This window comes from Bos mutus, chromosome 29 (genome assembly GCF_027580195.1).
Source record: "Bos mutus isolate GX-2022 chromosome 29, NWIPB_WYAK_1.1, whole genome shotgun sequence".
Lineage (NCBI taxonomy): Eukaryota > Metazoa > Chordata > Mammalia > Artiodactyla > Bovidae > Bos > Bos mutus.
Window position 1 is genome coordinate 36,816,079 of NC_091645.1, and position 27,677 is coordinate 36,843,755.

The 27,677-nt window shown below is 52.8% G+C and overlaps 1 protein-coding gene across 4 annotated transcripts in view; it reads right to left on the reverse strand.

Annotated features, from left to right (window-relative positions):
* Positions 1 to 5,367: 5,367 nt before the first annotated feature.
* VPS37C (VPS37C subunit of ESCRT-I) overlaps positions 5,368 to 27,677 on the reverse strand; it is a 32,105-nt gene continuing 9,795 nt past the window's right edge. For 2 of the 4 annotated variants that reach the window (XM_070365058.1, XM_070365060.1), the window contains exons 2-5: positions 12,975 to 13,072; positions 9,472 to 9,643; positions 8,678 to 8,760; positions 5,368 to 7,719 (exon numbers count right to left, since the gene is read on the reverse strand). In XM_070365058.1, the coding sequence (XP_070221159.1) occupies positions 7,015 to 7,719; positions 8,678 to 8,760; positions 9,472 to 9,643; positions 12,975 to 13,067 (1,053 nt within the window). In that variant the 5' untranslated portion in view covers positions 13,068 to 13,072 and the 3' untranslated portion in view covers positions 5,368 to 7,014. Of the gene's footprint in view, positions 7,720 to 8,677; positions 8,761 to 9,471; positions 9,644 to 12,974; positions 13,073 to 13,701; positions 13,817 to 21,776; positions 21,961 to 27,677 lie in introns of those variants that run through there. The other 2 variants (XM_070365059.1, XM_070365057.1) reach the window with 2 other exon arrangements.

Below are 27,677 nucleotides of genomic sequence, written 5' to 3' on the forward strand. Positions count from 1 at the left end.
TCCTTGCAGTCCAAGGGACTCTCAAAAGTCTTCTCCAGCACCATAATTTGAAAGCATCAATTCTTCGGTGCTCAGCCTTCTTAATGATCCAGCTCTCACATCTGAACATGACTATTGGAAAAACCATAGCTTTGACTATGTGGGCCCAGAGAGCCTAGACATACTTAACCCTGCAGTGCCCAGGTTTTCTTAACGATGCACCAGAGGAGAATAGCTGACCTGGAACTTAAGGGTCTAGTGAAGGCAGAGGCTGGCTCAGGTCTCGTTGCCCCCTGGTAATCAGACAGTGACCTGAGAAGACATTTCGGGGCTGGGCATTTCTCCACATGATTTGGCCCCGTGTCCACTGGGAGCAACAGATATCAATGGCCCAATTCACAAAAGCCAACTCTGGAAGAGCAAAAGGAAGTTTCTAGAAGGACATGGCGGGGGTGAGGGGTGTGCTCGCAGAGAGGGAGCTGGAGGGGCACAAGCATGCCAGAGAGCCAGGCCAGCCCCCTGTCCCCACCAATACCCTCCAACCAGACCTCCCACCCGACCCCTACTGAGGACTCCATCATGGGAGAGCCCAGGGAATGGCCCTACCCCTGACCATGCCGGGAATCCAGAAACAGGGACACCCAGTCACCTGGGGGCTAGGAGTCACCCGGCAGAGACTCCTGTCCTGGAGACCCTCCTCAGAAGGGAGGATCCTCCAAAGGGAACTGGGGTGCAAAGGGCCCCGGGGCACCACATGTCTCTTACTAGCCCCTTTTCTGGGCAAAAGCTCTTGCATCTCTAGCTTGGTCACCATTTGGTGGCCTCATAGCTATCTCGGCCTACTTTAAAAGCACACTTTCCCCCCAAAAAACTGCCTTTGAGCAGAAAGGGGGTTGGGTGATACATGTCCAGAAGGAACATTTGGTTAAGCAACTGAGTGGGAGCTATCCGAGCCTTGGAGGTGCCTCTGTCTGCTTCCAGCCGTGGTGGGCAGACACAGCCCACAGGCTGCTGGTCAGTGCTGCTCCTGTGATGAGAAGCTCACGAGGTCTCCCTCAGACTTGGAGGATGCTCCGCTGTGACCTGGGCCCACCCTGGGTCCACACTGCAGCCCCACCCCCTATCCTTCACCCCTCTACGTCAGCCAGAGAGGGTGGCATCCACCTATGTAACCCCCCTACCCCAGCCCACTCCCCTGAAGCATGTCATCCACCTGACTCTCATGGGCAACAAGATTCTCCTCATTCTCCTAGCACATTCTCCTCATGTTATGTCTAGGACACTGGGGACCCTAAAAAAAAGCTCACTCTGACAACCAAGAACCGGGTCTAGCTCCAAACCTGTCATGCATCTAGGGTCTGGGAGTGCTGAATGGGACTACCCTAAAAGGACATTGCAGATGGCCTCATGGCAGCTTACAAAGCTAAGCATCCTTTTCACCGAGCAAGGAATCTCTGTGAGGCTCTGAACTTGACACTTAGGTTCTGGCCCCGAGCAGACCACACACAGTGAGAGGCCCACTGCGGTCTGGCAGAGGACGCCCAGTGATTTCATGTGGCGGATGCAGGGCGGGGGTGGGCGCGGGGGGAGGGCCTGAGAGCCAGAGTGAAGAGCAGCAGGGGCAGCCCGCCCCAAGTGACCAGCCTCACTTTCCATCAAGCCACTTAGAAAGTGGTGCTTCCTCTCTCCAGTCCCTGGGTTCCCCTGGCCGCCACTTTGGGAGCAACCCAAAGCTCTGACTTGATTGTGCCTCCCACCACCCTGTGAGATTCTCAGCTTCCTACACAGCTCAGGGGTCTCCTAGCTCTCCCTGGTGCTCTGACATCCCCAGCCCCCAACACACTTGCAAGGCAAGGTCAGAGTTTGGGAGGGGCGAAGGGACCGTAACCCTCTGACCAGAGTGTATGTGGATTTGCAGCTTAGGTTCCCCAGGCTTTTCTCAGGACTGTGGTGTCTCGAGGAGGCCTGATGACTTCTGGAATCACAAAGGTATCTCAGCAGCCAGATCAGAGCTGGGTGCATGTCTCATCCTGATGCCCCCAGGTGAGTGACTTGGTCACTGAACCACCCACCCCGCAGTCTCCTCCCTTTGTTTAAACTTGGGAGCCAAAAGGCTGCTGAGAGGTGCCCATGAGATAATGCACAGCCAAGGTTAATACAAGGTGAGGCCCTATTGAGTACTCAAGACTGGTGATTCTCAGCATCTCTGGGCATCACCCACAGGCAGCCTGTCCTAATGAGGACACCTTGCAAGGAAGGAAAAGCAGAAGGGATGATTCAAGGGTCCATCAGAAGCCTGGTCTCCTGACTCTACCAAAGCTGCTCTTGCAGCTGAAAGGCAGAAGATGTGTTTCCAGGGCTCACGATGATCAAGCTGAGCTCAGGTGGAGCTGGAGAGGGAGGCAGGCTGGGTGGTGGCAGAAGACATCTTGGCTCCACAGCCAGTTTAGCAGCCTGCTGCCCCTCCATCCCCGTTTAGAAATGGGATGCGAAGACTCGGACCCCGGCTGGAGATCCTGGACAGGCGGACAGGCTGACTGTCCTGGTCAGCTCAGCAGGTGGCAGTAACGGGCCCCTCCTGTGCACCGATGAGGCTCACTCACCACCTAGTGGGCATCTGTGGCCTTGCACTGCCCAAGCTCTGCACCCAGGACACCGCAAGCGTGCAGGCTCCATCTGAAAATGCCTCAGATGGAAAGAAAGCCAGAGAGCAAAAGCCAGAGAGGGAAATACTCTAAGAGCCAAGCCCCCCGGGGGTGAAGGAATAGAGGCGACGATATGCAGAAAGATGGGGCTCTGTGAACGTGAATCAACAGGCCTTTCAGCAGAGCATGACCCTGAAGGCTGTGGAAGAAATCGCAAAACAAAGAACACTGCCCAGTTCTACACGGATTAAGTCATTAGCCAGTGTGCCCTGAAAGGCATACAGGATAAGGTACTCCATACTTTGGAAAACAGGCTACGGTTCTTTTCTTTTCAAATCATAGCTTTGTTTGTCCGTTCATTTTTGGCCGTACTGGGTCTTCGTTGTGGCACAAGGGCTCTTCATTGCTGGTGAGGGCTGTCTCTAGTTTTGGCGAGTGGGGGCTCTTCTTTAGTTGCTTCTCAATGCAGTGGCCTCTCTTGTGCAGCTTGGACTCTAGGGTGTGAGGGCTTGGTAATTGTGGTAAGCGGGCTTAGTCGCCCTGAGGCATGTGGGATCTTAATTCCTGGACCCGGGATCTAACCTGTGTCCCCAGCATTGGCAAGCAGACTGTTAACCACTGGACCACCAGGGAAATCCCAGAAAAAAATTTTAATGGACCCAGATTCTTGCACCTTAGCTCAGTTGGTAAAGAATCTGCCTGCAACACAGGAGACCCCAGTTTGATTCCTGGGTCAGGAAGATCTGCTGGAGAAGGGAAAGGCTACCCACTCCAGTATTCTTGGGCTTCCCTGGTGGCTCAGCTGGTAAAGAATCCCCCTGCAAGATGTCCATCAGCAGACGAATGGATAAGAAAGCTGTGGTACATACACACAATGAAATATTACTCAGCCATGAAAAAGAATACCTTTGAATCAGTTCTAATGAGGTGGATGAAACTGGAGCCTATTATACAGAGTGAAGCCAGAAAGAAAAACACCAATACAGTATACTAATGCATATATATGGAATTTAGAAAGATGGTAACGATAACCCTATATGCGAGACAGCAAAAGAGACACAGATGTATACAAATCTTTTGGACTCTGTGGGAGAAGGTGAGGGTGGGATGATTTGAGAGAATAGCACTGAAACATGTACATTATCATATGTGAAACAGATCGCCAGTCCAGGTTCGATGCATGAGACAGGGTGCTCAGGGCTGGTGTGCTGGGATGACCCAGAGGGATGGGATGGGGAGGGAGGTGGGAGGGGGGTTCAGAATGGGGAACATGTACACCCATGGCTGATTCATGTCAATGTATGACAAAACCACTACAATATTGTAAAGTAACTAGCCTCCAATTAAAATAAATAAATTAAAAACAAACAAAAAAAGAATCCCCCTGCAATGCAGGAGACCTGGGTTTGATCCCTGAGTTGGCAAGATCCCCTGGAGAAGGGAAAGGCTACACCCACCCCATTATTCTGGCCTGGAGAATTCCATGGATGGTACAGTCCATGAGGTTGCAAAGAGTTGGACATGACTGAGCGACTTTCACTTTCACTTTTTGTGCATAGAAAAACACTAAAATCATTAACTGAGCTATCTGATCATCACAACTAACAGTCACATTTTTTCTTTTTAACCAAGATATGTGCCTGACTGCATACATTCCCAAGCCAAAACCATATCTATGCTGGCTTCTCTGAGCTACTGAGAGGCTGTTTCCTGAGTAATAGTCACTCTATAGTAAGGAGCCTCAATAAAACAAACCCACAGCTCTTACACTGTGCATTTTTCTGTCAGTTGACAGTTTGGATGACCACAAAGGGACCCACAGCAGACTTGTCTCCTTCACCTGATATTCTCCAAGGATCTGGAGCCCTGGTACCAACAAGGGCCCCTTGAACCTGCTGCCTTCTCACTAGTCCAGAATACTGGGTGACTCTCTCCTGAGCCTCAGAGCTCTCATCTTGGCTGACAATCCTGATTTCAATTTGGTAGAAGATAAAAAGGTACCTGATTTCTCACTTGAAAGATACAAAGAAAGGGCTCAGCTGAAAGACACTGAGGAAATCGTCCAGTTGAGAGACACTGAGGTTTGGACGGGGTGATTAGGTAGGCAGTTGGCCTGACATCTTTCACCAAATTGGCAGTTTAATGGGGTTTGTCCGGACAAAAGTGAAGATACCATACAAGGCCTTTAAGCTCCAAAGATAAGGGACAGAGCTCTCACCAGCTATTCATGACCTTCTCAGGCAACTGAGAAATGAAAAGAACTGGTGAAGGCGAATCCTCATGATATCCAGCAGCCCCACAGGGAAATCCACTTGTTACTTTTAAAAACTAGCTAGTCCAGGGACCTTCACATGAAGACTGGCCATCCAGGGGTCTGCACGCCCACAGTGGTTTTAGACTGCTAAAGGGAGAAACGGAGACATGCAGAAGAGCTAGAACAACTGTAGGGTGACACCTAGAGGTGCTTGCTAGCACCTATTCCCTAGTCAAAATATATATACTGGCTTCTCCCCCTACCTCTTTGGAGCAGCTTTTCAGAGGTACTAGGGGTTTGTTTCTCAGGCTATAATCTGCCGTAAGATCTCCAAGCATACTGAAATCCACAAGTCTTACATTTTCCTTTCAGTTGACAAAATCGATGTCCCCCACAGGCAGCCACTTCTCAAATTCACTGCAGCTTCATGGAGAGAAGAGTCTGGCGGGCTACAGTCCATAGGGTTGCAAACAGTCAGACACGACTGAGCGACTAACACTAACACAGCACTACTCGTAACTCATCAAAGTTTATTATGGCAATTAATTATACAAACATACCAGCGATCGCTCATCCAGTACAGAAGTACTCGAACCAGTAGAGTCCATTAGTGATTTCTCTGTATAAATAACTTATGAGAAGCAAGCACAACTGGTCAGGGACTGACAGGGCTGACTGAGCATCTCATCGCACGCACCCTATGATGGCACGCAGGCCGGGCGGGGCGGGGCGGGGTGGGGCGGGAGGGGCAGGCACCAGAAGGTCGAGTTTCCTCTTTGGCCCCCAGCACCCCAGGCCCACCAGGTGCTGGGTACTCGGGTAATGGACAATTCAAGGCACACATGACTTCCTAACAGATAGCAGCTCCAGAGTCTGCCCTTGAGACCTGGTTCACATCTGGTAACGACCAAGGTAATGCTTCATTCATCACAACCCCCTTTGGTCTATTGTCATTTTTTATTACCGAACTGGGTGCTGAAAGCCCCAGTGTGGTGGGGGCTGTGTGTGGCTCAGAGTCATAGTCCCTGCCCTTTACATTCTGAAGATAAGAGAGATGCAAAGAAATGACTCCGACATAGTGATGGTGTTTTACAAAGCACCACAGGGGAAGTAACTATTAGGGCATCTTTTGATGTCCGTCTTAGGAGGGCTTTAGGGGGTCGTGAAGAGTTACAGGAGAGAGTCAAAGGAAGGGAGGGGGCTGCCGTGGATGAGATTCAAGGCACTAAAGGAGTGGACAGGAGGGGGCTGAGCCACAGAAGTCAACCAGAAGCAGGGAGATCCCAGACAAGAGAGGTGGCCAGGGAGGCAACCTGGCCTTCTGCTCCTAAATGAGCCCCTGATGTGATCACAGTCTCCTGGACCAGAACTGCCCCCTCTCCTGCAGCCAGAGGGTCCAAGGCAGCCCCTGGATTCTCCAACCAGGGCCAGCAAGGTCTGGGATCCGCCTCCACAATCCTCGGCCTGCTCCCTGCATGGGCACTGCTGCTGCTGTTCAAACGGCAGCACAAAGTACAAGCTGACCTGACATCAGTCTGTCAGAGTCCTGTTATGGCTTTATGTGACGTGAAAATCACTCATTGTTTTGCCTAACTCTGTTCTCTCCCCCTGATCCAACTCTGACATGGAACGTGCGGTGGGCCATCCTTGAATGCACCAAGAGACACAGAGAACTGCCTCTTTTAGAGTGGGCACCGTGGTTGCACTTGCTAAATCCCAGAGAAGAGGGAGGGGGTGAGCAGGGGCCGGCCAGCCCCTCGCTGAGATAACTCCGCACTGGGTTCAGGCATCCGTGAGTCTGTGCAGTCACCAGGAGATGTCCACAGGTGCGGGCACACGGGGAGGACTGAACTTCCTGCCTGGCGAGCACCAGGAGAGCTACAGCCAGCCATGGAAGCCAGGTCCTCCTTTCCCCTGGGAGGCCCGCAGGCCCTGGGACCGCCTGGTGTGGCCAAGCCAGTCACAGTACCTGGTCAGCCGGTGCGCTCCCAGTTGGGTCCCCTCAGGCTCCCGGGCGCAACACGAGTCCACGTGGAGCCAACTCCACTTCCAATTTAGCCTCGAATCTCAGCAAGGGGTGGGCTGAAGGCTGTGGTACAGGTGGGAGTAGGGAAGGGCTGAGGGCCAGGACTGTGCCTAATAGCCAGGCCAGGTGGGACCCTGAGGCGGGGGGAACCCATAGGGAGGAGCAGGCCCGGGGGGGTAGGGGGGCTGGAGGGGGCCTGAGGGCTGGGGCTGTGTGGGGTATGGAGGTTTTCCTCCTGTTGAGAGGTAGGGGGGCTGCTGAGGATAACCAGGACTGGGGGCCCGGCCCCCCACCACAGGGTACCCGGGCCCAGAGGCACCAGTGGGGGCCACAGGATAGCCCGGCCGGGGCGGCATGCTCCTCTGCGGGGACCAGGAGTAGCCTGAAGGGGCCCTGGTTCCCGGCTGGGCTGCGGCATACGGGGGCCCCAAAGGCCCACTGTAGGAAAACGAAGGCTGGGACACCACGGGGAACGGAGCTGGCGGGAGCGCTCCATGGGCGGTGGGGCCCACGGGCATGCCTGGAGAGGGGCTGTAGGGCAAAGGGTAGGGAGGGACCACTGAGGGCTGTGGAGGCTGTGGCTGAGCGTCTTCAGCTGGCGGGGGCGTCGTCTGGGGGCCAGGGTGCAGTGGCGGGGGAGGGCGCGGAGGAGGGGTGTCCCCGGCCGGCTCCAGGGAGGCCCTGGGCTTTTTCATCACATCCTGGAGCTTCTCCACGCGAACCCGGCGCAGATGGGACAGTGTTCTCATGGAGGAGAAATTCTCCAGGAACGTGTCCAGGGGCACCTCGCCCTCCAGGAACTTCTCAGCCATGGCCTGGAAGACACAAGCTCCAGTGGCATCGGGTCTGCCGGGATGGAGGCCACCTGAATACCGCTGGGTCAGAGGTCAGCTGCAGCCCCCATCCCCACCCCAGCCAGGCCTTCTTTGTCCCTTGCTTTGGGAATTTCTCTCTACGGCTCTTCTCACTGGTGATATATTATTACACAAGCACGTGTTTAATTTATCCTGTCTCCCCCACCAAGATGTCAGCTCCCGGAGGGTGGGGACCACCTGTCACAGCCACTGATGTTCCCCACCCCACCATCATGCCAGGCTCATGCCAGATGCTAAATTGGGTGTTGAATGACCAGGTGAACACTGGCTCCCTGGTCACTAGCACAACCCAGCCCAGGCAGGGCTGAGGGGCTTGGCAGAGGGCAAAGAGATGTGGAGAGAGCCAGTCTGCCCATAGAGAGTGAAGATGGGCCCAGAAGGAAGCAAGAGAGAGCTGCCAGGAGAGGGGAGGGGTTGGTGGCCTGGCTTCAGCCCTCGAGGGTACCTGCTCACTGCCTTCCCCCTCCAGGCCTGCAGCTGCCCCACAGCTGTGCCATCCATCCGTTTCCACTTCAACTAGTGAGACTGGGTTCCCGTTCCCTGCATCCAAAAGGGCCTCCACGGGGACTACAGGTGGAGGGACCTTTTACCTCTGCCATCTACTAGAGCCCAGTCCTGCGCCCTGCAGACGCGGGTACTCAGGACAAGAGCTCCTGTTCCTGAGGGGCGGGACCCCCGGCTTCTCCCCTCTCCTGGGGCTGCCTGGTCTCTTCTGCTGCTCTCTGGCCTCTCTTCACTCTCTGTGTGCAGACCGGCTCTGGGTGGAAGGCGCTGCCAGGCCCCACAGCCCCTGGCTAGGCTGTGCTAGTGGCCACGGAGCCAGTGTCCACCCAGTCAGCATTCATCTGCTGCAGGGGCCAACTCTGCAAGGAAGACCGGGTGTCAACAGCTGCCTCACCTCGGACTCTTCTTCAATCTTCATGCTTTCAATCTGCAGAAGGTCCAACAAGGTCCCTAGCTGCAGTGCTGAGGAGAACTTCTCTGGAAGGGAGGGCAGAAAGGTTAACATTTCAAAAGTGCCTCTTGATGCTGTGAGAGAGGCCGAGGTTTCGGCAAGGGTCCTGGAGAGTCTGATGTGCCAGGGACCCTGCCTCTGCCCTGGGGTCTCAGCAGAACTCCCTTCTGTCGGTTCCCTCTGGTCAGCTTCCTGAGCTGACAGGAGCTCAGTGAACAGACCCTGGCTCCCTGGATCCCCAGGTCCCCATGCTGGCTGGAAAAGCAAGAGGCCTCAGGCTCTGCCCACCCAGCCTAATCTGCCCAGGGGGTTACTTTGAGCATCAAGTCCTCCACCTTGAGGACCAGATGCCCCTCACCTCCTCAGACAGCAGGCTGGGACACAGAAAGCCCAGACCAGGCTCTCCAGATTCAAATCCCAGCTCCACCTCTATGTAGCCATGGAGCCCTGGCCAAGCTCCGGCATCTCTCTGAGTCTCACTCCTCTCATCTACGGCACGAGAACAATGACAGGACCTACCCTTAGATGGCTGCTAAAGCACTTAGCCAGGCTGGGGATGTGGTAACCTGCAGTAACTGCTGGCCCCTTCCTGTCCTGGGGAGGGAGAGGGAATCTGTTTTTCTAGGAGATTCCAGCAGCTCCCCTAGCTCCACGGGGAACAGGGACCCTGAGTGAAGAGAGGGACCCTGAGTGAAGAGAGGCACCCCTGGTGCACATTCCCGGGGCTGGCCGCCTACCCAGCTTCGCCTTCTGCTCCTGGCACCGCTCCACTAGCTTCCGGAGCTCCTGGTACTTGTCTGAGAGGTTTGAGCGGCTGATCTCCAGTGGACCCTGGAACTCCAGGTTCCGTTCGGCCAGGCTGCGGTTGGTGGCCAGCGCCATCTCCCGCTCCAGCTGCAGATCCTGGACCTACAGGACAAGACACCTCACCATGAGACCTGCCACTCAGCTCCCGGTGGGCTGGGCCAGGGGCTCCTGGGACCTGTTGCTTACCGAGGGGAAGCCAGGCAACACTCAGCCCCTAGTTAGAGTCAGATGGCATGTTAAGTGCATACTAAGTCACTTCAGTCACGTCCCACTCTGTGTGACACTGTGGACTGTAGCTGGCCAGGCTCCTCTGTTCATGGGATTCTCCAGGCCACTCCAAGGGAGTGGGTTGCCATGCCCTTCTCTAGGGGATCTTCCCAACCCAAGGATCAAACCTATGTCTCTTAAGTCTCCTGTATTGGCAGGCCGATTCTTTACACTAGTGCCCCCTGGGAAGCCCAGAGTCAGATGGACCTGGGTTCAAACTCTGAGCAAAACGTTCTGACCCAGATGCCCCACAAAACCTTAACCCAACAGCCTCTGTGGCAGAGGCATGTGGGGAGCTGGCACTGAGGGACATGTGACGAGCTGAGGAGCCTGCCGTGGGCTGTGTGGAGCTCCAGGGAGGGGGCAGGGAGAGTCAGAGGCTTCCTAGGAAGGAAGGGACCAAAAGAGCCAACGACTCACGCCCAGGATTCAGAGGCAAGAGACCTCCTCTGAGACGCACTAACGAAAGGCCAGAACACAGGCTGGACACACAAGGAGGCCCCCAAATAAAGTTAGTCTGAGGAGTGGGAAAGCCAGGGCCAGCCTGAGACACCGATTCCAGACAGACCTGCCCTGACTCCTCCACGTGTGTGTCCTGCAGAGAAGCTACGCAGATGAGCTAACAGGGGGCCCCCTGGAGAACTGGAGGGGAGTCCTCAGGTGAGCCCCTGCACAAGCCTGGCTGAAACCACGTCCCCAGGCTGAGTGGCGCTCTTCCCCTCAGCGAGGTCCTTTGTGGTCACCAGCCCGTGAGGTGGCAGCCTCAGAAACCCTTCCCAGACCTGCTCTGACCTGAAGCCCCATCCATTTATCAGGGAGAGGAGGGTGGAGAAACAGACCCACAGCCCTGCAGGAGCAGGGACTACACACCGGCATGTCACCAGGATGACTACACGCCCCTCTGAGCCCCAGCTGGGTTCAGGGCGCAGCTCGGCAAGACTGGCTTCCATCAGGAACCACTGAGCAGCTTCTCCACCATGGTGTGCACATGGCGAGCCCCGCCCGACTGGCTCGACCCCGAGCAGACGCAGGAAGCCGTGGCCGTCCTAGAGGAGGGGGTTTCGGGGGGCCTGGAGCCCTGTGCTCTGGGGTGGGCTGGGAGCTTGCCCTTTGAGCTCCAGACTGGAAAGAGGACTGCCATGGCTACCAGAAATTGTGGGGCCTGGCCATGGCCTCCCGGGTCTGCCCCCTCACCTGGCTGTCACAAATACCCTCTGGAGTGGCTCAGCAAGGGCTCTGACTCAGGACGCCCGCACTGTGGGGTTCCAATCTCATTTTCATCAGCCGTGAAAGCTTTCCTTCTCTTATGTGGCAGACCCAGAGGGGTGCCTGAAGTGCCCGGCTCAGCTGCCCCTTAAGGGGCCCCAGATCTCCAGTGGATGTGTCCTCTTTATATCACCACTGCCTTTTCCCTGGGTTTTAGCCAGTAAATCTATGCTGGACACTTTCCCCTAAACCTGGTCCTACCTGTTTCTGGCCCCTCTCCCCAGAGCCTCCCCCAAATCTTTTTCCATCAGGAGTTCACAATGAAGCCCTTGACCCTCATTATAAGAGGTCAATAAGACAGTTCAAGCACCCCACCCAGAAGACCCCAGAACACACACAGTTCCACAGGGACGGCGGTCCCCTGCTCTTTTCTCCAAGCAACGTCCACAGCCCAAACTCAGTGAGCTCCTATCCCTCCTCGAATCCCACAGCGATGTTCATGTCTCACAGCCCATGGGAGGAACCCTGTCCACAGGGTCTCATGAGTCTACAGATCTCATTCTTCACTTCCCCGCGATCCCGTGAGTGTTCTTCCCTTCCGAGAATTCAAATCAATTAGTCAGGCACAGCTGCATGTCACAAACTCAACTTGCCTTTTGCCCACGAGGCTGTTTCTGCTGACATTTTCTGTGATTCTGTGCTTCGCCACACCTCCCATTATGTAATTTGGCCTGTTTCTACGAAGTTCTGTGCCCTTGAGAACAGGCCTTGGCGTTCCTGTCACACTGTGCTCGTGGCAGACTGGAAAAGCACTTGGTGTTTAACACGTGAAGACAGGGGATGAAGGCCAGCATCGAGTTAGCTTAGAGCTGGGCCCTGGCTGAGCTCACAGCCTCTCTCTCTCTAGGAGGCAGCCTTGGAGTTTAACCAAGACCAGCCTCGCTCTGGGTGGCTGGACGTACCACATCTGGGCCCCGGGCCTCTCCTCACACCCTGCCCTGCACCCCGTGCCCTCCAGCCCTGGCGAAGGCTGCTCTTGCAGGCAGAGGGGTGGTGGGGCAGCCGGAGCACCGGCAAGGAAGGAGCCAGGAGCAGGTCTGGCTGCACAGCCCCTCACAGAGGGAAGAGGTCTGCAGAGACAGAGGCAGGAGAAGTTGGATGGCTAGGCTTCCCTTTTCTGGGGTCAGACACTGTGAATATACAGAAGAGACAAATGGCATGGTTCATCAGCAAAGACAGAAGCACATGCCAAAGGTCGATCAATGATCTCGCCAAATGTCCGTGTCTCCCAACCATCAGGGGCAGGAGGCGACGGCGTGCGGACTGCGGCCACTCAAGGCATGGCCACGGGCACGGCCCGCTCTGCAGCCACATCTGGTTAACTGACCTCTTTGACCTTGCAGGGGAGTCACAGAGTCAAGGCGAAGGGAAGGCGCCCTTTATAAAATGTAAAGCTCTGTACTTTCAGAAGGTGGCTTATTCCCGTGAGGGTGGTGACTAGGAGCTGTAGGTGATTAGGTGTGTGTTATGACTGAAACAGATTAAATAGGAGATGAACTAATCCCAGTCCCAGAACGGCTCTCCTAGAGATGCAGGGCCAAACAAGGTTGTAGGCAAAAGGTGGCTACATGACAGACCCAGTGCTTTTAGAAATGCCTCCAAAGCCAGGATGGAGCAACAGGGTAGGGGCTCAGTGGGCACGCGGGTCCCTGAAGACACTGGGAGCCAGAGTTGGCTGGGGGCCCTGGGCTCCCTGGCCCTGCCCTTCCCCCTTCCCCAGAACTCCCAGAGGGCCCAGGAACCGGACTGAGACCCCAGGGGCTCCTCTGGATGGGCCCAAATCAGGGAGAAGGCCACAGAAAAGGGAAAGAGACCTGGCCCAAACTCCCAACAAGCCAGCATCCCTGAGGAGGGACCCAGTCCCATCCGCCATCTCTGGCCCCATGACAGCCTCCCCTACCTCCGGGGAGTCCTGGGCCAGTCGGTCGATGGCCTCCGGGTCGTTCTGCATCTCCTCCAGCTCCTCCAGGGTCTTGTCTTTCAGCGTTTCCATCTTTCCTGGGATCACAGAAGGACACTGAAGTGAGAGAGGGGCAGCTCGGGTGGAAGGGACCCCCGAGCCCATGTTCATCATCTGTTAAAGACTAACTGGAGTTTCCCAGCGATGCTGCCAGTCCACAGGGAGGCCCAGGGAGGGCACAGTCCAGCTACCCTGCTCATCCCCTGTTCCCAGGGAAACCAAGAAGCTGCTCCTTCACCCAAACCATGAACCGCAGGATATGCAGAGGAACCGGGTGGCCAGAGGCAAAACCACGATTCCTGGAGGTGCTAGATGAAGCTCTCCAAGAAGCAGACAGGAAAGGCGGGAGGCGGACAGGCAGGGACAGAGACTAAACTTGGCCCAAGGCCGCCTGCGAGCCCTGATGCCAGCACACGCTCTAGGAGGTGTCTATTTCTGTCTGAATAGAAATGTCTTGCCAGCTTTGGGCGCCTCCCTGCCTGTCATGTTTAGCACAAGAACCACCTTGGGTTTGCCACAAGCATTCTCTGCAGCTCCACGTGCCACAAAACGAACCCTCATGTGCCACAAAAACGAACTGTCACATGCACGTCCTCATCAGAGAAGAACCAGAAATTGCCACCAAACTGGCCCCTGCAGGTACCAGAAGGAAAGGAAATCGACTGACCCGAACAGGATGCCTGCTTCGATGGAAAAGCTGGTTTCCGCGGCCCTCTCCCCATTACTCTGCCCAGGAGGGTGTGGATCGATGACTGTGTGACACGAGGTCACAGCCAGGCCCCAAGAGGACAGAGCTCCAGGGAGAAGAGGAAGCACTAACACACTCAGGGCTCACTTCCCTTCTGCTGACAGCATTCTCTGTTCTCATCTGTTCTCATCATTTTCAGACACGTGTTTTATAGCCCAGATTTTTCACTACAAAGGCTCTGCCAGTTATCCTAGGATCCCGATGCTACAGAAACCTGGAGTCCCCATCGCCCCTCTGTGCTATGGCTCGGCAGGAATGATGACTGGGCTGAGGGGGCGCTGCAGAGTCCAGGCCCAGGGTTACAGCTGTGTGGCCAGAGGTGACCTCCAGTCTTGCTTCCTCATCTGGACTAGGAGGGGAAGGCATCTCCAGGGCAGCAGAAAGACGAAGGAGAAACCCATCAACGGAAACCACGTGACACCTCTGCCAGGAAGGCCCAGGTTCAGCCTTCATGCGCCAGTGTGGCTATTAAAGGTGCCCCTTTTCATGCTCCGAAGTGTCCTGGTTTAGATAACCGATTAAATGGTCACCTGACCGACAGACCTCTGTAGGGCCACCCCCACTTTCTGTTACCTACTGAGGGCTGAATGTTGCCCCCAACCTCCACGACAAGGATGCCAAGCTTTGCTGAGCACCTGAACCCCCCAGGGTTGGGGGATGCTCGCTGAGAATGCAGGAACCACAGCTGTACCCTCAGAGCCCTGCGTCGTAGGCCAGAGTGGGGCCCGGAAATCTCCTGGAGATGTGGACGCAGCTGGTCCAAGGCCAGATTCTGAGAAAGACGACGGCTCGCTGCTGGTCATGTGCAACAGAGGCCACTAGGGACTGCGCGCCGTGGTGCGAGTTTCACAACGCACCGCCTCTCCTGCTCCTGAGAGGTGGGGGCAACTGTCCCACTGGTGGGTGGGGATCAGAAAGGTTACCAGGGGCAGGGTCAGAAATCTGCACTCTGTCTACACCTCACTGAGACTCCCGACAAGCTTGGTCTAAAGGTTGACAGTGAGGGTCTGGGGAAGGAGCAGAACTGGGGAGGCCCCCCGTTGTGGCTGTTTAGTCACTAAGTCCGATTCTTTCGTGACCCCACGCGCTGCAGTCTGCCAGGTTCTTCTGTCCATGGGATTTCCCAGGGAAGAATACTGGAGTGGGTTGCCGTTTCTTTCTCTAGGGGATCTTCCTGACCCAGGGATCGAACCCACATCTCCCATGTCTCCTGCATTGGCAGGTGGATTCCTTACCACTGAGCCACCGGGGAAGACCACTGGGGAGGCTTCCCCCCTGCATTTATTATTCTACAAACCTAGTGAGTATGCCACGAGCGAGACGAGCGAGGGGAATGGAGCAACATTCTGCAGACCTGGAATGTCAGGGGCCTGGGCTCCGGCAGACTGATCTCGTCTGAGTCCCAGGCTCTGCCACTTGCCACTGTGGGAAATGGCTCAGTGAACTCACCCTTGGCCTCAGGTTCTTCCTCTGTAAAATGGGTCAGTGCAATGGTCAACACAGGAAAAGCGCTGGCTCGGTGTGAGACCTGGCCTACAACAAACGCTGACGGAAGGCTCCAGTGCTGTGGAAGTTACTTATCGGTTACTAAAGCCTCCAACACAGCCCAGACTTGCAGGCCTCAGTGGCAGCTGGCCTGGCTCCACCACGAGGGGAGGGACCTGCCACACGAGGATGTCTTCTCCTTTCCAAAGTTAGGGCTGGGCACAGAGACACCCCCAGACTGAGGATGGACGCTCCAGTGTGGGCAGCTGGCTGGCTGCAGACAAACCGTGCAGTTTCTGCTGTGCCACCTGAGAGGGCCCCAGCAGGTCCAGACTCGCTCACCACGCACCCGCTCCCCGGGATGGGCCCCCACTCTCCCCTGACCACTTACCATGGGAGGTGCCCCAGTCACGCACAGTGAGACCACATTCAAGGCGGCACAGCTTCAAGAGCTGATGGCACACTTTTCGGTCTCAGGACACCTGTCACTCATAACACTATGGAGACCTCAAAGAGTTCTCGTTTATGTGGATCTTAGCTATTGATAAATATCAAAATTAAAAGTAAGGGATTCTTAAAACACAAGAACACGAAAGCATACACACACTTGCCGTCAGAAGGATGTTGTGTCGTGAACCCTCTGAAAACTTCCCTGTGTATTCATTCAAGAAAGAAAGGAAAAAGGAAAATAATGCCCTAGGTTACAAAAACCACTCTGACCTCATGGACAGCCCGACAGGGTTCTCAGAGATCCCCTGGAACACACTTTGAGAACCACTGGCCTTAGATGTTAGGTGCATAGACTCAGAAGCCAGACTGCCTAGGTTTGAAGCTCATTTCTGCCACTTACTAGGTGTGTTATTTAATCTCACTGTGCCCGTTTTTCCAGCTGTAAAACAGCAGTGCCTGGCACACTGTAGCACTACGTAAGTCTTTGTTGTCACCAGGATGCCCATAACCTCATTACACAGTGAGTCTCGCTATTATCCAACCTCAGAGATGAGGCTCAGAGAGGTGTCCAGGGTCACCAGGCCTGGAGGGGGCAGTACCTGAATCAGTCCAAGACTCTTCTCACCATCTGCAGCAGCATCGCCGGGGGTCCCTGCTGAAAGCCAGAGTCCCAAGTTCCCTAGACCCAGAGCTTCAGCATCTCCACGATTTATTCATTCTTTCTTTCTTCCCCCCTTCCTTCCTTTCTCTCCCTTCCTTCCCTTCTTCCCAGTTTTACTGAGATATAAGTCACATATAGCACTGTGTAAGTTAAAGGTGTAGAATATAATGATTTGACTCACATCATGAGACAATGACCATAATTTTAGGGAACATCCATCATTAACTACAGGTGACAAAATTAAAGAAAGGAAAAAACGTGTGTGTGTGTGTGATGAGAACTCTCGGGACTTTCCTTCTTAACGACTTTCAAATGTAACATATGGTGTTAATTACACTTATGTTGTCTCTATAAATTGCATTTTTATAAGTAAAACTTATAAACTGTTATCAATTATATTTATCATGATATCTTTATCATCCCTATCGATTATCTACCCTATAACGGAAGTTTGTACCTTTTGATGGTCCTCCTCCAATTCCTCTCCCCCACTCCCCACCCCCGTCTCTAGTAACCAGTAACCTGATCTCTTTTTCTAAGTTTATTTGTATATTTGTTCTTTTGAAGTGTGATTGACCTACAACCTTGTTAATTCCTGGTATATAACACAGTGATTTGCTTCCATACATTTCAAAATGACCACCAGGACAAGTCTGGTTACGCTCAGTCACCCTACAAAGATAGCAGTTATTGACTGTACTCTCCACACTGTACACCTGACCCGCGTGACTCCTTTATTTTGCAGCTGCAAGTGTGTACCTCTTGGTTCTCCCTCACCCCACTGCACCCCTGCCTGTTTGTTCTCTGTATCTATGACTCTGTTTTTGTTAGGCTATGCTTGTTCATTTGTTATTTAGTGAAATCATAGAGCATCTGCCTTTCCCCTGCCTTGACTTCCCTCACTTAGCATAAACGACTAATTTAATGACGTTTTCAGGGGGCTCAATCTTCCTGTGCTGTTTCTGCCGAGTGTCTACCAAGCCTCCACATGCACTGCCCTCCAGGTGCTGACGGCCTGGCTCATGCAGGCATGGAAGGGGGGCTGGCATGTGAGAACAGGGTTCTTTCCCTCCGGGATTTAACTCTGGGTGTGCAGCCCCGTGACACTGAGCATCGCCGAGTGAGGCCACTGCAGCGTCCAGACCAACCAGCAGAACGTGGGTGTGCGGTCTGGAGAGGACAGCCCCAGTGCCGTGGCCTCCGCAGGCTGATCCATACGACGGGCACACCCGCCACGCCGCCAGGCTTCAAGCAAGCCAGGAGACTCACCCTGCATGCAGGCTGGGTGTTGGGGGGTGGGGGGCTGAGGGGGTCCTGGGGGCTCATCACGAGCAAGAGGCGCTGACGCTAGACCCCCTGTAGCCCCCCGAGAGGCCTGGCTTCCTTGATGGGTTTCACCAGCCACTTTCCCTCCGCTACCCTTCTCCCCAAAATGGAAATGTTTTGATTAGAAGAAAGTCACTAAAACAAAATCTTTCTAAAACTTTCAAGTTATTTTACAACATTCTCATCTCCTTTTCTACTGGGGCTGCCCAAAGGGTAGTGCAGCCGCCTCTGTGCATCAGGTGTGCACATCACATCCTTTGTGAATTTGTAGTGTATGCGGGTGATCGCGGGTGAGTCTGTGACAGCAAAGCGGCCAAGTCTTCCCCCAGCGCTTGAAAGTTCAAGGTCACATAAAGGGGGCCTGATGTTGCTAAAACCTGTATGAGACTGCTGCTTCCACTAGGAAGAGGGACAGCAGCAAGGATGTAACTTGTCATCAAAGTTTGGTAATAAGTCACTGCAGATATTGAGCAAGAAAGGAGACTTTCTTGTGTTAAATAAAGAAAAAAAAAAAATCCTAGGAATAGAATTACCATGATGTGCTGTGCTAAGTCACTTCAGTGATACTGGACTCTTTGTGACCCTATGGACTGTAGTCTGCCAGGCTCCTCTGTCCATGGGATTCTCTAGGCAAGAATACGGCGGTGGGTTGCCATTTCCTCCTCCAGGGGATCTTCCCAACCCAGGAATCAAACTCACGTCTCTTCTGTCTCCTGCACTGGCAGGCAGGTTCTTTACCACTAGCGCCACCTGGAAGCCCATATGACCCAACAACTCCTCTACTGGGCATATACCCTGAGAAAACCATAACTGAAAGAGCCATATGTACCCCAACGTTTTGTCGCAGCACTATTTACAATAGCTAGGACATGCAAGCAACCTAGATATCCACTGACGGATGGATAAAGACATTATGGTACATATATATTACTGAATATTACTCAGTCATATAAAAGAACACATTTGAGTCAGTCCTAATGAGGTGGATGAACCTAGAGCATGTTACATGGAGTGAAGTAAGTCAGAAAAACCAGTATCATATATTAATGGAAATATATGGAATCTAGAAAGATGGAACCTACTAGCAGGGTAGCAATGGAGATGCAGACATAGAGAACAGATTTGTGGATACAGTGGAGGGAAGGAGAGGGTGGGATGAACTCAGAGAGTAGCATGAAAACGTATAAATTACTGTATGTAAAACACATAGCCAGGGGAAATTTGCTGGATGATACAGGGAGCTCAAATCAGGTGGCCGGTGATGACCTAGAGGGATGGGATGGGGTCAGGTGGGAAATGGGAGGGAGGTTCAAGAGGGAGGGGTTATTCATCTTGATGTATGAGTATCTATGGCTGATTCATGTTGATATATGGCAGAAACCAACACAATATTGTAAAGCAATTATCCTCCAATTAAATTTTTTTTTAAAAAAATAAAAAGCATAAAAACTAAAAAAAAAAAAAAAAAAAGAATGGTGGCTGATTTAGAAAAAAAAGCAAATGAGTACCCCAGGGGATTCCAGGGTGTGTCCGTCTTTGCCACTACACACGGCCCCCCAGAACTGCCTCCCCCTCCAACCGCCGTCCAAACGAGGACCTTCCTCTGCCATCTGAAGTCCCACACCTGGCTCTGTTTAATGGCTTTAAACTCCTGTGGCAAAAACCCCTGACACATCTATCTACCCGGTGACCTGGACAATCACATGTCTTTTAGGCAGTGAGAACTCACCCCCAAAGTGGGCAAGGAATTGAAACATACAGCTCTCCTAATTAAACCGTCTCTCCCTGGATCAGGCCCCCTGGCTGGGGAAAAGGATTCCATTCTGTGTGGGGAACATGCTGGTATGTGCTCAACCTGGCATTCATCCACCCTCTTGTGATGACTCTCTGCCATTCCCTGATTGGGAAAGATTTGTTGTTGTTGCTACTGTTCAGTTGCTAAGTCGTGTCCGACTCTTTTCGACCCCATGGACCGCAGCATGCCAGGCTCCTCTGTCTTCCACTACCTCCCGGAGTTTGCTCAAATTCAAGTCCACTGAGTCGGTGATGCTATTCAACCATCTCAGCCTCTGCCATCCCCTTCTCCTTTTGCTTTCAATCCTTCCCAGCATATCAGGGTCTTTTCCTATGAGTCAGTTCTTCACATCAGGTGGAGTTTCAGCAACAGTCCTTCCAAAGAATATTCAGGATAGGGAAATGGCTACTCTCAAAGACAAGAGAAAGACCATCTCAGTCCCACGGTCATACAAAGCCTCTCTTGTGTCAATTCTCTTTCATTGTAGACTTCAAAGCATGCATTTTTGAAATGCCTCAAGAACTTCAGGTATGAAACAGCTCCATTTCATGCAGGTCATGAGAATAAACCCTCGAGGTCAGCCTGCAATTGATGTTCTCCACACTACCAGAAGTAGATCTCTTTCATGTAGCAAGTTTTCAGGTGAAATGTACTTGGCCACAGTGGGATGTGGGCTACAGTGCTTTTCTTCTTAATCCACCTTCTCTGGTTTCTAACTCAAAGTGAAAGTGAAAGTGAAGTCACTCAGTCGTGTCCGACTCTTTGTGACCCCGTTGGACTGTAGCCCACCAAGCTCCTCCGTCCATGGGATTCTCCAGGCAAGAATACTGGAGTGGGTTGCCATTTCCTTCTCCAGGGGATCTTCCCGACCCAGGGATCAAACCCAAGTCTGCCGCATTGCAGGCAGAAGCTTTAACCTCTGAGCCACCAGGGAATCCCTCAACATCCCTCTCAATTCTATCATGCCCATTTCACAGATGGTGAAACTGAGGTAGAATGGCATGTAACCTTGCGACCTGATGCACTGTAGCCCATCAGGCTTCTCTGTCCATGGAATTCTCCAAGCAAGAATACTGGAGTGGGTAACCATTTCCTCCTCCAGGGGATCTTCCCGATCCAGGGATCGAACCTGGGTCTCCTGTATTGCAGGTGGATTCTTTACAGTTTGAGCCACCAGGGAAGCCCTTTAGAGACAAGAGAGGGGACGCCAGACGTAGAAGCCCTGACCTGGCTGGCTGCTCCTTGCACCAGGCTCTGCTCACCCAGTTGCCTCTGCTCATACTGCCCCACAAGGCGCTGCTGGCCCGTGTTAAGAGCCCCAGGTCCCCATCTCCTCTGGATGAGGTCTGCTCAGGATCCCACGATCAAATGTGTCCCACTCAATTTTCCTCCCTTGTCAAAGGGACGCTAATGGTTCCATGGCTCCCTTCTTCTGAAATCAAAGCCCTTTGCAAACTCTCCCATTAATTTATATAAACTGTCTAGTAAGTAAAGTGAACTCAGGGCATGATTACCCCTATTTCAGAGATGAAAGCCAGAGACAAACAGGGTACTGCGCAAGGTCCCGTAAATGGCTGTATTGCCCAAGTTCCTACACATTGTTACCACAGGCCAGAGTCCCATCCTATCCTGGTATTCTGACTTCACAAGTGACACAGAGGAGAGATGAGGGTAGTGTTTAGTTATAACATTATCTGAGCTGCAGAGATTACAAGCCCAGGCAAGTCGCTGAACACCTTGGCCCTCCCCAGTCCCTGCCTCCCGGGTAGAGGTGGCTCACAAAGATGCCCGCTGACCTGAGGAGTGGGCAAGTTCCACCTTACAAGATTTACTGAGGCATCGCCCACCCCTGCAAGTTAATTTCTGATGCCTTTGCTTCAGAAGTCCACAGACACTGCCTGATCCCAAGACACCCATGGAGGCTGAGAGCAGCAAGCGTTTCTCATAATTTGTAGAAGGGGTTGGGGATGGGGTGGAGAACAGACAGTATTCTGCCCAGGCCCACAAAGCAGGTACCCCCAAAGTCTGGGGTTACCCATCTGCTGCCATCAGTGTTCTGCCTCCAGATCATCCAAAGTGGCAGAGGAATCCAGACTACTGGTTCTCAAACTGGCCACAACCCAGGGAAGCCATCAAGTGGAGGACGGGGTCGGGGAAGGGTTACGGAGAAGCTCTTGGGGATACATAGGCCATATGCTTTTGCCTCTGGAGGCCTAACAACTCCAGTGACCTCAGCCCTCGGCACTGTGGCCCTGGACTGGACCCCCTCCCACTTACCACAGTGCCCAGAAGGAGCCTGGGCACTTCTTGGGCAGTGCCTGCAGACTGCCCATGGGAGGGGCCAAGAGAGAAGAGGCGAGGCGAGGAGAGGCAAGCCCCTTGATGGCAAGGAGAGTTCTTGTCGGCCGCTGTATCCCCAGGGCCCGGCAGAGGCTGACACACAGCGCAGGGAATGCTAAGAAAAACAGCCGGCGGCAGGGAGTTGGCTGGTGGGCAAGTCACACGGGACACGGGGTGATGAGGGCGGGGCTTCTTCTATCTTCAGCCTTCATTCATTTATTCCTGCTTCACTGAATGAACATTTAAGGAATAGTTAATATAAGGCAAGGACAGAGCATGGCTCCAGATGAAAGCAGGAAGGGTAAGTGGGAGCAGAGGGAGGGGAATAAATGTTTACTGACTTCTGATTATGAACCAGACACAGACTTATGTTAAAACTGATGCTCTCTAGGAACTCAGTTCTGTTTTTTAAAAAGAAACAACTCAACAGGAAGCATAGTGAACACAGGTGAGAGTGGAGTGAGGAGTTGGTAGGGGGTCAGCTCTGAGGGACTGGGGTGCTGGGAGCCCAGGAGGCCTCCCTGTAGAGGAGACTGGTGTTAGAACAGGAGTCAGAGGGTCAGGGGCAGGTGACAGCAAGGCTGCCATGGGAGCCACTCACAGAGCGTCCACAGGCACAGAGACAACAGCTCTGTGGGGGGTGCTACCTCCCACCCTAAGGAGATCAGATTGGGACTGAGGCAGAGATCAGACTGGGACCTAGCCCGGAAAGGAACAGGAGCTGATCTGTGTTCCCTTCACTGAGAAGAGACAATGTATTACCGATTGCTCACTGAGAGAGAAACTTCCTCTTTTCTTTTCCTTTCCTTCCTTCCTGTCTTTCTTTTTTCTCCTCTGAGCTTTCACCCCCAACATAGCTCACAAACCCAGATGCCTACACAAGTAGGTGTGTCAGAGACTGTCTCCCCTGAAAGCTCCATCCCAGCTCGGGCACCTCCTGGAGGGCAGGCCCAGCGTGACCAGACCTGCCTGGTCTCCAAGGGAGGCTAGAAACCCACAAGCTGTGACGTCTCCCCATTTTTAAATTTCAGTAACCAGTTCAAAGTTGTAACAACCGCGGGGTGCGCTGTGGTTTGCCACCTGACATCAACATCACATCCTCCACGAGAGACACATGCGGGGAGGACAGACTCCGCAGAAGGAAGGCACATGTGAGAGGGGTGAGAAGACAGACATTTCTCAGGTGTCCTGGAGCCCAGCTTCTGCCTTGGTGTAGGGGCTGACCAAGCTGGAGCAGCGCCAGCCAGAGACAAGGCGGCAGTCTCCAGGTGTGACCCTGGCCTTGCCAAACCTCACAGCATGGGGAGGGGTCATGAACTCTCCGGCCACTGGTTCTGCTGCTTGCCGTCTTGCCCTCATCTTCTTTCCACTACTCTCTATCTTAATGAAATCGAGCTCATGTACCTTGAACACAGGAAACACGATCGAGTGGAAGATAATGAGGCCCCGAAGTGACTACACAACCCCCGGTGGATGGAGGCCAAAGCGCTGCCCTTGGTCACTACTTCCTGAGACGGTGGCTGCAGAATGTCCTGATGGGACTCCTGCCAGGCCTCAGCTCGGCAGCCCTCCAGATCTGACCTCAAGCGGGAAAACAGCAAGGTATTGATGGCTCCCGTTCAGTGAGGACCTATCCTGGGACTGTTCAGCTCAACAACAAATACTCCCAACTGATATTAGCCCCTGTGCAAGGATAAACTCGCCGGGCGGAGGAGAGGGCGGGGGATGGGGAGTTAAATCTGAAAGCATAACTCAGCATTTTCTAAACAGGAGGGCGCTCAGATCAGAGTAAGGTGTGCAGTCCTAGAGACGGCTGGTGGTGCCCCTCACCCCTTGCTTCTGCATACGCCTGCTGGGTGCAGAACAGAAACAGAATCTGAGGACTGAGCTCCTAGGTTTGTGCTTTGGCTCCTCAGCTCCTTAGCTGTGTGACCTCAAACACGTCCCTTAACCTCAGTTTCCTCATCTGTAAAATGGGCAGCATGATGATAATCCCACCTTGGGGGCTGCATGTGTGCCTGGCATGAGCAAGCAGCCCTGGGAGGGCTTTGTCATCTCCTGAGTCCAGAATAAATATTAATCATTCTGCCTCCTGGGGACAATCCGATGATTTGAGGTGACTCCTGAGTCTCCAGGGTTCAATACTAAGTTAAGGAAATAACTGCTATTTCTGAACCATAACCCATAACTCTGACTGAGCCAGTGCTTCTGTTTTCCTGGCTCCACCAGGAGCTAAAGCACTGGCTCTGATTACTCCCCTCCTCACCCTTACCAGCCAACCTTTCCTTGCCAACTATTTCAAGCCTGAAATCACACTGCAAGGAGAGTTGTAAAAGCCTTGGCTTTTCTTGTCCCTTTTTCACATCTCCCTAGGGCAGCACAAGAAGCTGTTACCAAGGCAACCTGCATAGTTCAATCTCCGCGTGTTATTTGGAAATGGCCCCATTTCTCCCCTTGTGACAAAAACACCTGTGGCTGCCTTAGAAACCTTTCTAAGCCTACTGCTTAATGAGGAAATATGTTCTGACCCGATTAAGTTTTCTTTTCCCAGGATGATTTCGACTGTTAAATCAAGAAAGCAGACATTCGGTCACCTAACTTCCCACAGGACTTGACAAAAGCAAATCACCCATCATGCACTTCTCACTTGCCCCCAAACACCGTCGAACTGACCTGCCTTGACAATCTGAAAAGGTGGTATGTACCAGAAGTCTTCCAGAAGGAAGACTTCTTTTGTTTCCTTTATTTCTAAGCAATTTCTGGAGTTGGGATTGGGGTCGGAGATCCCTCCATACTTCCCAGTGCTAAATAGTTAAAACAGTGTGAAAGGCAGTAGAAAGAGTTCAAGGCTTGAGAGTCCAATATTCTGGATTTAAATCCCAGGTTGACCTTTTACTGGGCTTTAGACAGTAAAGAATCTGCCTGCAATGCAGGAGACCCAGGTTTGATCCCTGGGTTGGGAAGATACTCTGGAGAAGACTGGAGTGGCTACCTACTCCAGTATTCTTGTCTGGAGAATTCCATGGACTGGTAGAGGAGCCTGGCAGGACACAGTGCATGGAGTTGCAAAGACTCAGACATAACTGAGCAACTAACTCAACAACTTGACCTTTTACTAGTTATGTGACCTTGGGCAAATTATTCAGCCTCCTAATTCTGTTTCTTACTGGTAACACGGGAGTAACTCTACCAACTTCATGGGATGGTTATAAGAGTTTAGCAAGAAATAAACACGAAAACTTCTGGAGGTGCTAGGAAAACCACCAAGCCAGCGCTAGGTAGCATTAACTCATGCACTCTCACACTTTTTCAAAAGATGGGGAAACAGTGTCAGATTTTATTTTTGGGGGCTCCAAAATCACTGCAGATGGTGATTGCAGCCATGAAATTAAAAGACACTTACTCCTTGGAAGGAAGGTTATGACCAACCTAGATAGCATATTCAAAAGCAGAGACACGACTTTGCCAACAAAGGTCCGTCTAGTCAAGGCTATGGTTTTTCCTGTGGTCATGTATGGATGTGAGAGTTGGGCTGTGAAGAAAGCTGAGTGCCGAAGAATTGATGCTTTTGAACTGTGGTGTTGGAGAAGACTCTTGAGAGTCCCTTGGACTGCAAGGAGATCCAACCAGTCCATTCCAAAGGAGATCAGTCCTGGGTGTTCTTTGGAAGGAATGATGCTAAAGCTGAAACTCCAGTACTTTGGCCACCTCATGCGAAGAGTTGACTCATTGGAAAAGACTCTGATGCTGGGAGGGATTGGGGGCAGGAGGAGAAGGGGACGACAGAGGATGAGATGGCTGGATGGCATCACCGACTCGATGGATTTGAGTTTGAGTGAACTCCGGGAGTTGGTGATGGACAGGGAGGCCTGGCGTGCTGCAATTCATGGGGTCGCAGAGTTGGACATGACTCAACGACTGAACTGAATTGTTGTAAAGTGCTGCCCGACAACCCTTCAAGGCTCCCAGCTAGGCCCATGTGGGAGAACTCTGAAAGAGCAGGTTCCAGAAGGCAGCAAAGGATATGGCTTTCTGAAACAGACTCCAGACCAATCTGAACAAAGGTCCACACATATTAGGGGACCCATACATCTATGGGGGATGTATGGTCTCTCAGGACAAGGCTTTTGGAGCGCATTATCATCAGGACATTAATATTTACATGACTGGATGCTCCTCAGGCCCCTGAATAACTCCATCTGATGCCTCTTTCCCCAGAGACAGGTTCCAAGTGAGAAGACCCAGGGGTGAGGAGCCATTTACTGTGCCAAGGGCAGGAAGGCACCCATATCACCTTTTTTCTCCCCAAACTAGATTCCCCTCCCGACCTCCACTTCCAGCAGCCTTCCATCCTCACTTCTCCCCTCCAGGCTCGTTCCTTCACCTGTGAGGTCCACCACCAGGTTTGATCTAGTCATTGTTTAAATGTCTTTTAGGTGCATCCATCGCTATCCTTTCACAGACTCCAAAATGGGACTTCCTACCTCCAAATTGCCAGGCACCTAGGGATTAATGTTTTTTTAAACACTGCTTCTAACTCCATCCAACCTTCCCTGAAGCTCACCATCTATTTGCTTTCCCCTTCCCTCTTCTGTTTATCTCTCCACCACCTTGGCTGGGAAGAGTCTAAGCATAGCCTGACATGCTGTCAGGACCTGCACCTCCATCCTCTTTCCCCATGTGCCTCCTGAGCCCATTCCTGATGTTTTCCAAAACTTTATCAACCCCCCAGCGCTCAGGACACGTCACAGAGGCCATGCTCTGGGCGAAGGGGTAAGGGAAGAGCCGCACTCTCCCAGCTCAGTCTTCCCATTGACATTATGGGGGTCCCCAAGGCACCTTCCAGGAAGGCAGTTGGAAAACCCCAGCCCTGACCCCTCACTCCTGTTGATCCCCATCATCCCCTCCACCACCTGCCTTATCCCCCATCCTCCAGCAGGGCACAGAGGGAGTGAGCGAGGGCAGGCTCTGCACAGTAAACAGTACTTGGTTCTCACAGAGCACATGGGAAAGCTGGAGTGGTCTTTGGGAGAAGCAGTAAGGAGGGGCAGAGGTGGCTTACTTCATCCCCCTAGACCTCGGTCTCACCTGTAACACAGGAGTTTTACAAGGACAAATGAGTTGGTCCCAGGGAAAACTAACACCCTGTTCTCAGGCCAGGTTCAATAAAGGGTCGTGATTCTTATTACCATGGCTGAGTTCCCACATTCAGCCCATTCTGATGTTTTAACTCAAGCCCTTCTTACATGGACACTAAGGAGAGAAAACCTCAGATTTCTCCAGAGATCACATCAGTCAATAGGATGACAGAACTCAGATGGCTGGATGGAACTCAGATCAATAGCATTCAGCTTCAGTCAATACGATGGCCAAAAAAATAGGCCATCTAACAAGTAGCCCATTCTGGAAACTTCCCGACAGTAAAACACAGCCCAACCACTTAAGAGAAGCCTCCTGCTTGTCTGCCCTGCGGCTCTGATGTGAAAATAAAAACATGCTAAGCTATTTCACATCGAACTTTCATTTCTTTTTATTCCATCCCAACTGCTGAGATGACTCAGAAAGGATCTCGCTCTGCAGCTGGCAGCTTCCACCCCACCCCACACTTTCTCATCTGCAGACCAGGCTGAGCAAACAGGTTCAACCATCCCAAGGATCAAGATGAAGGTTAAGCCAAAGACACACTCAGGGCAAATAATAGGAATCTGTACAGGGTCATGCTACTGGGTCTGTTTTACCTCCAAGATGAGGGGCCTCGTTCTCCAAGCTGACCTGGGGCCATCCTAGGCTGGTATAGAGTGAGGCCAGCTCCAGACACTACCTCTGCCAGCCATGTCT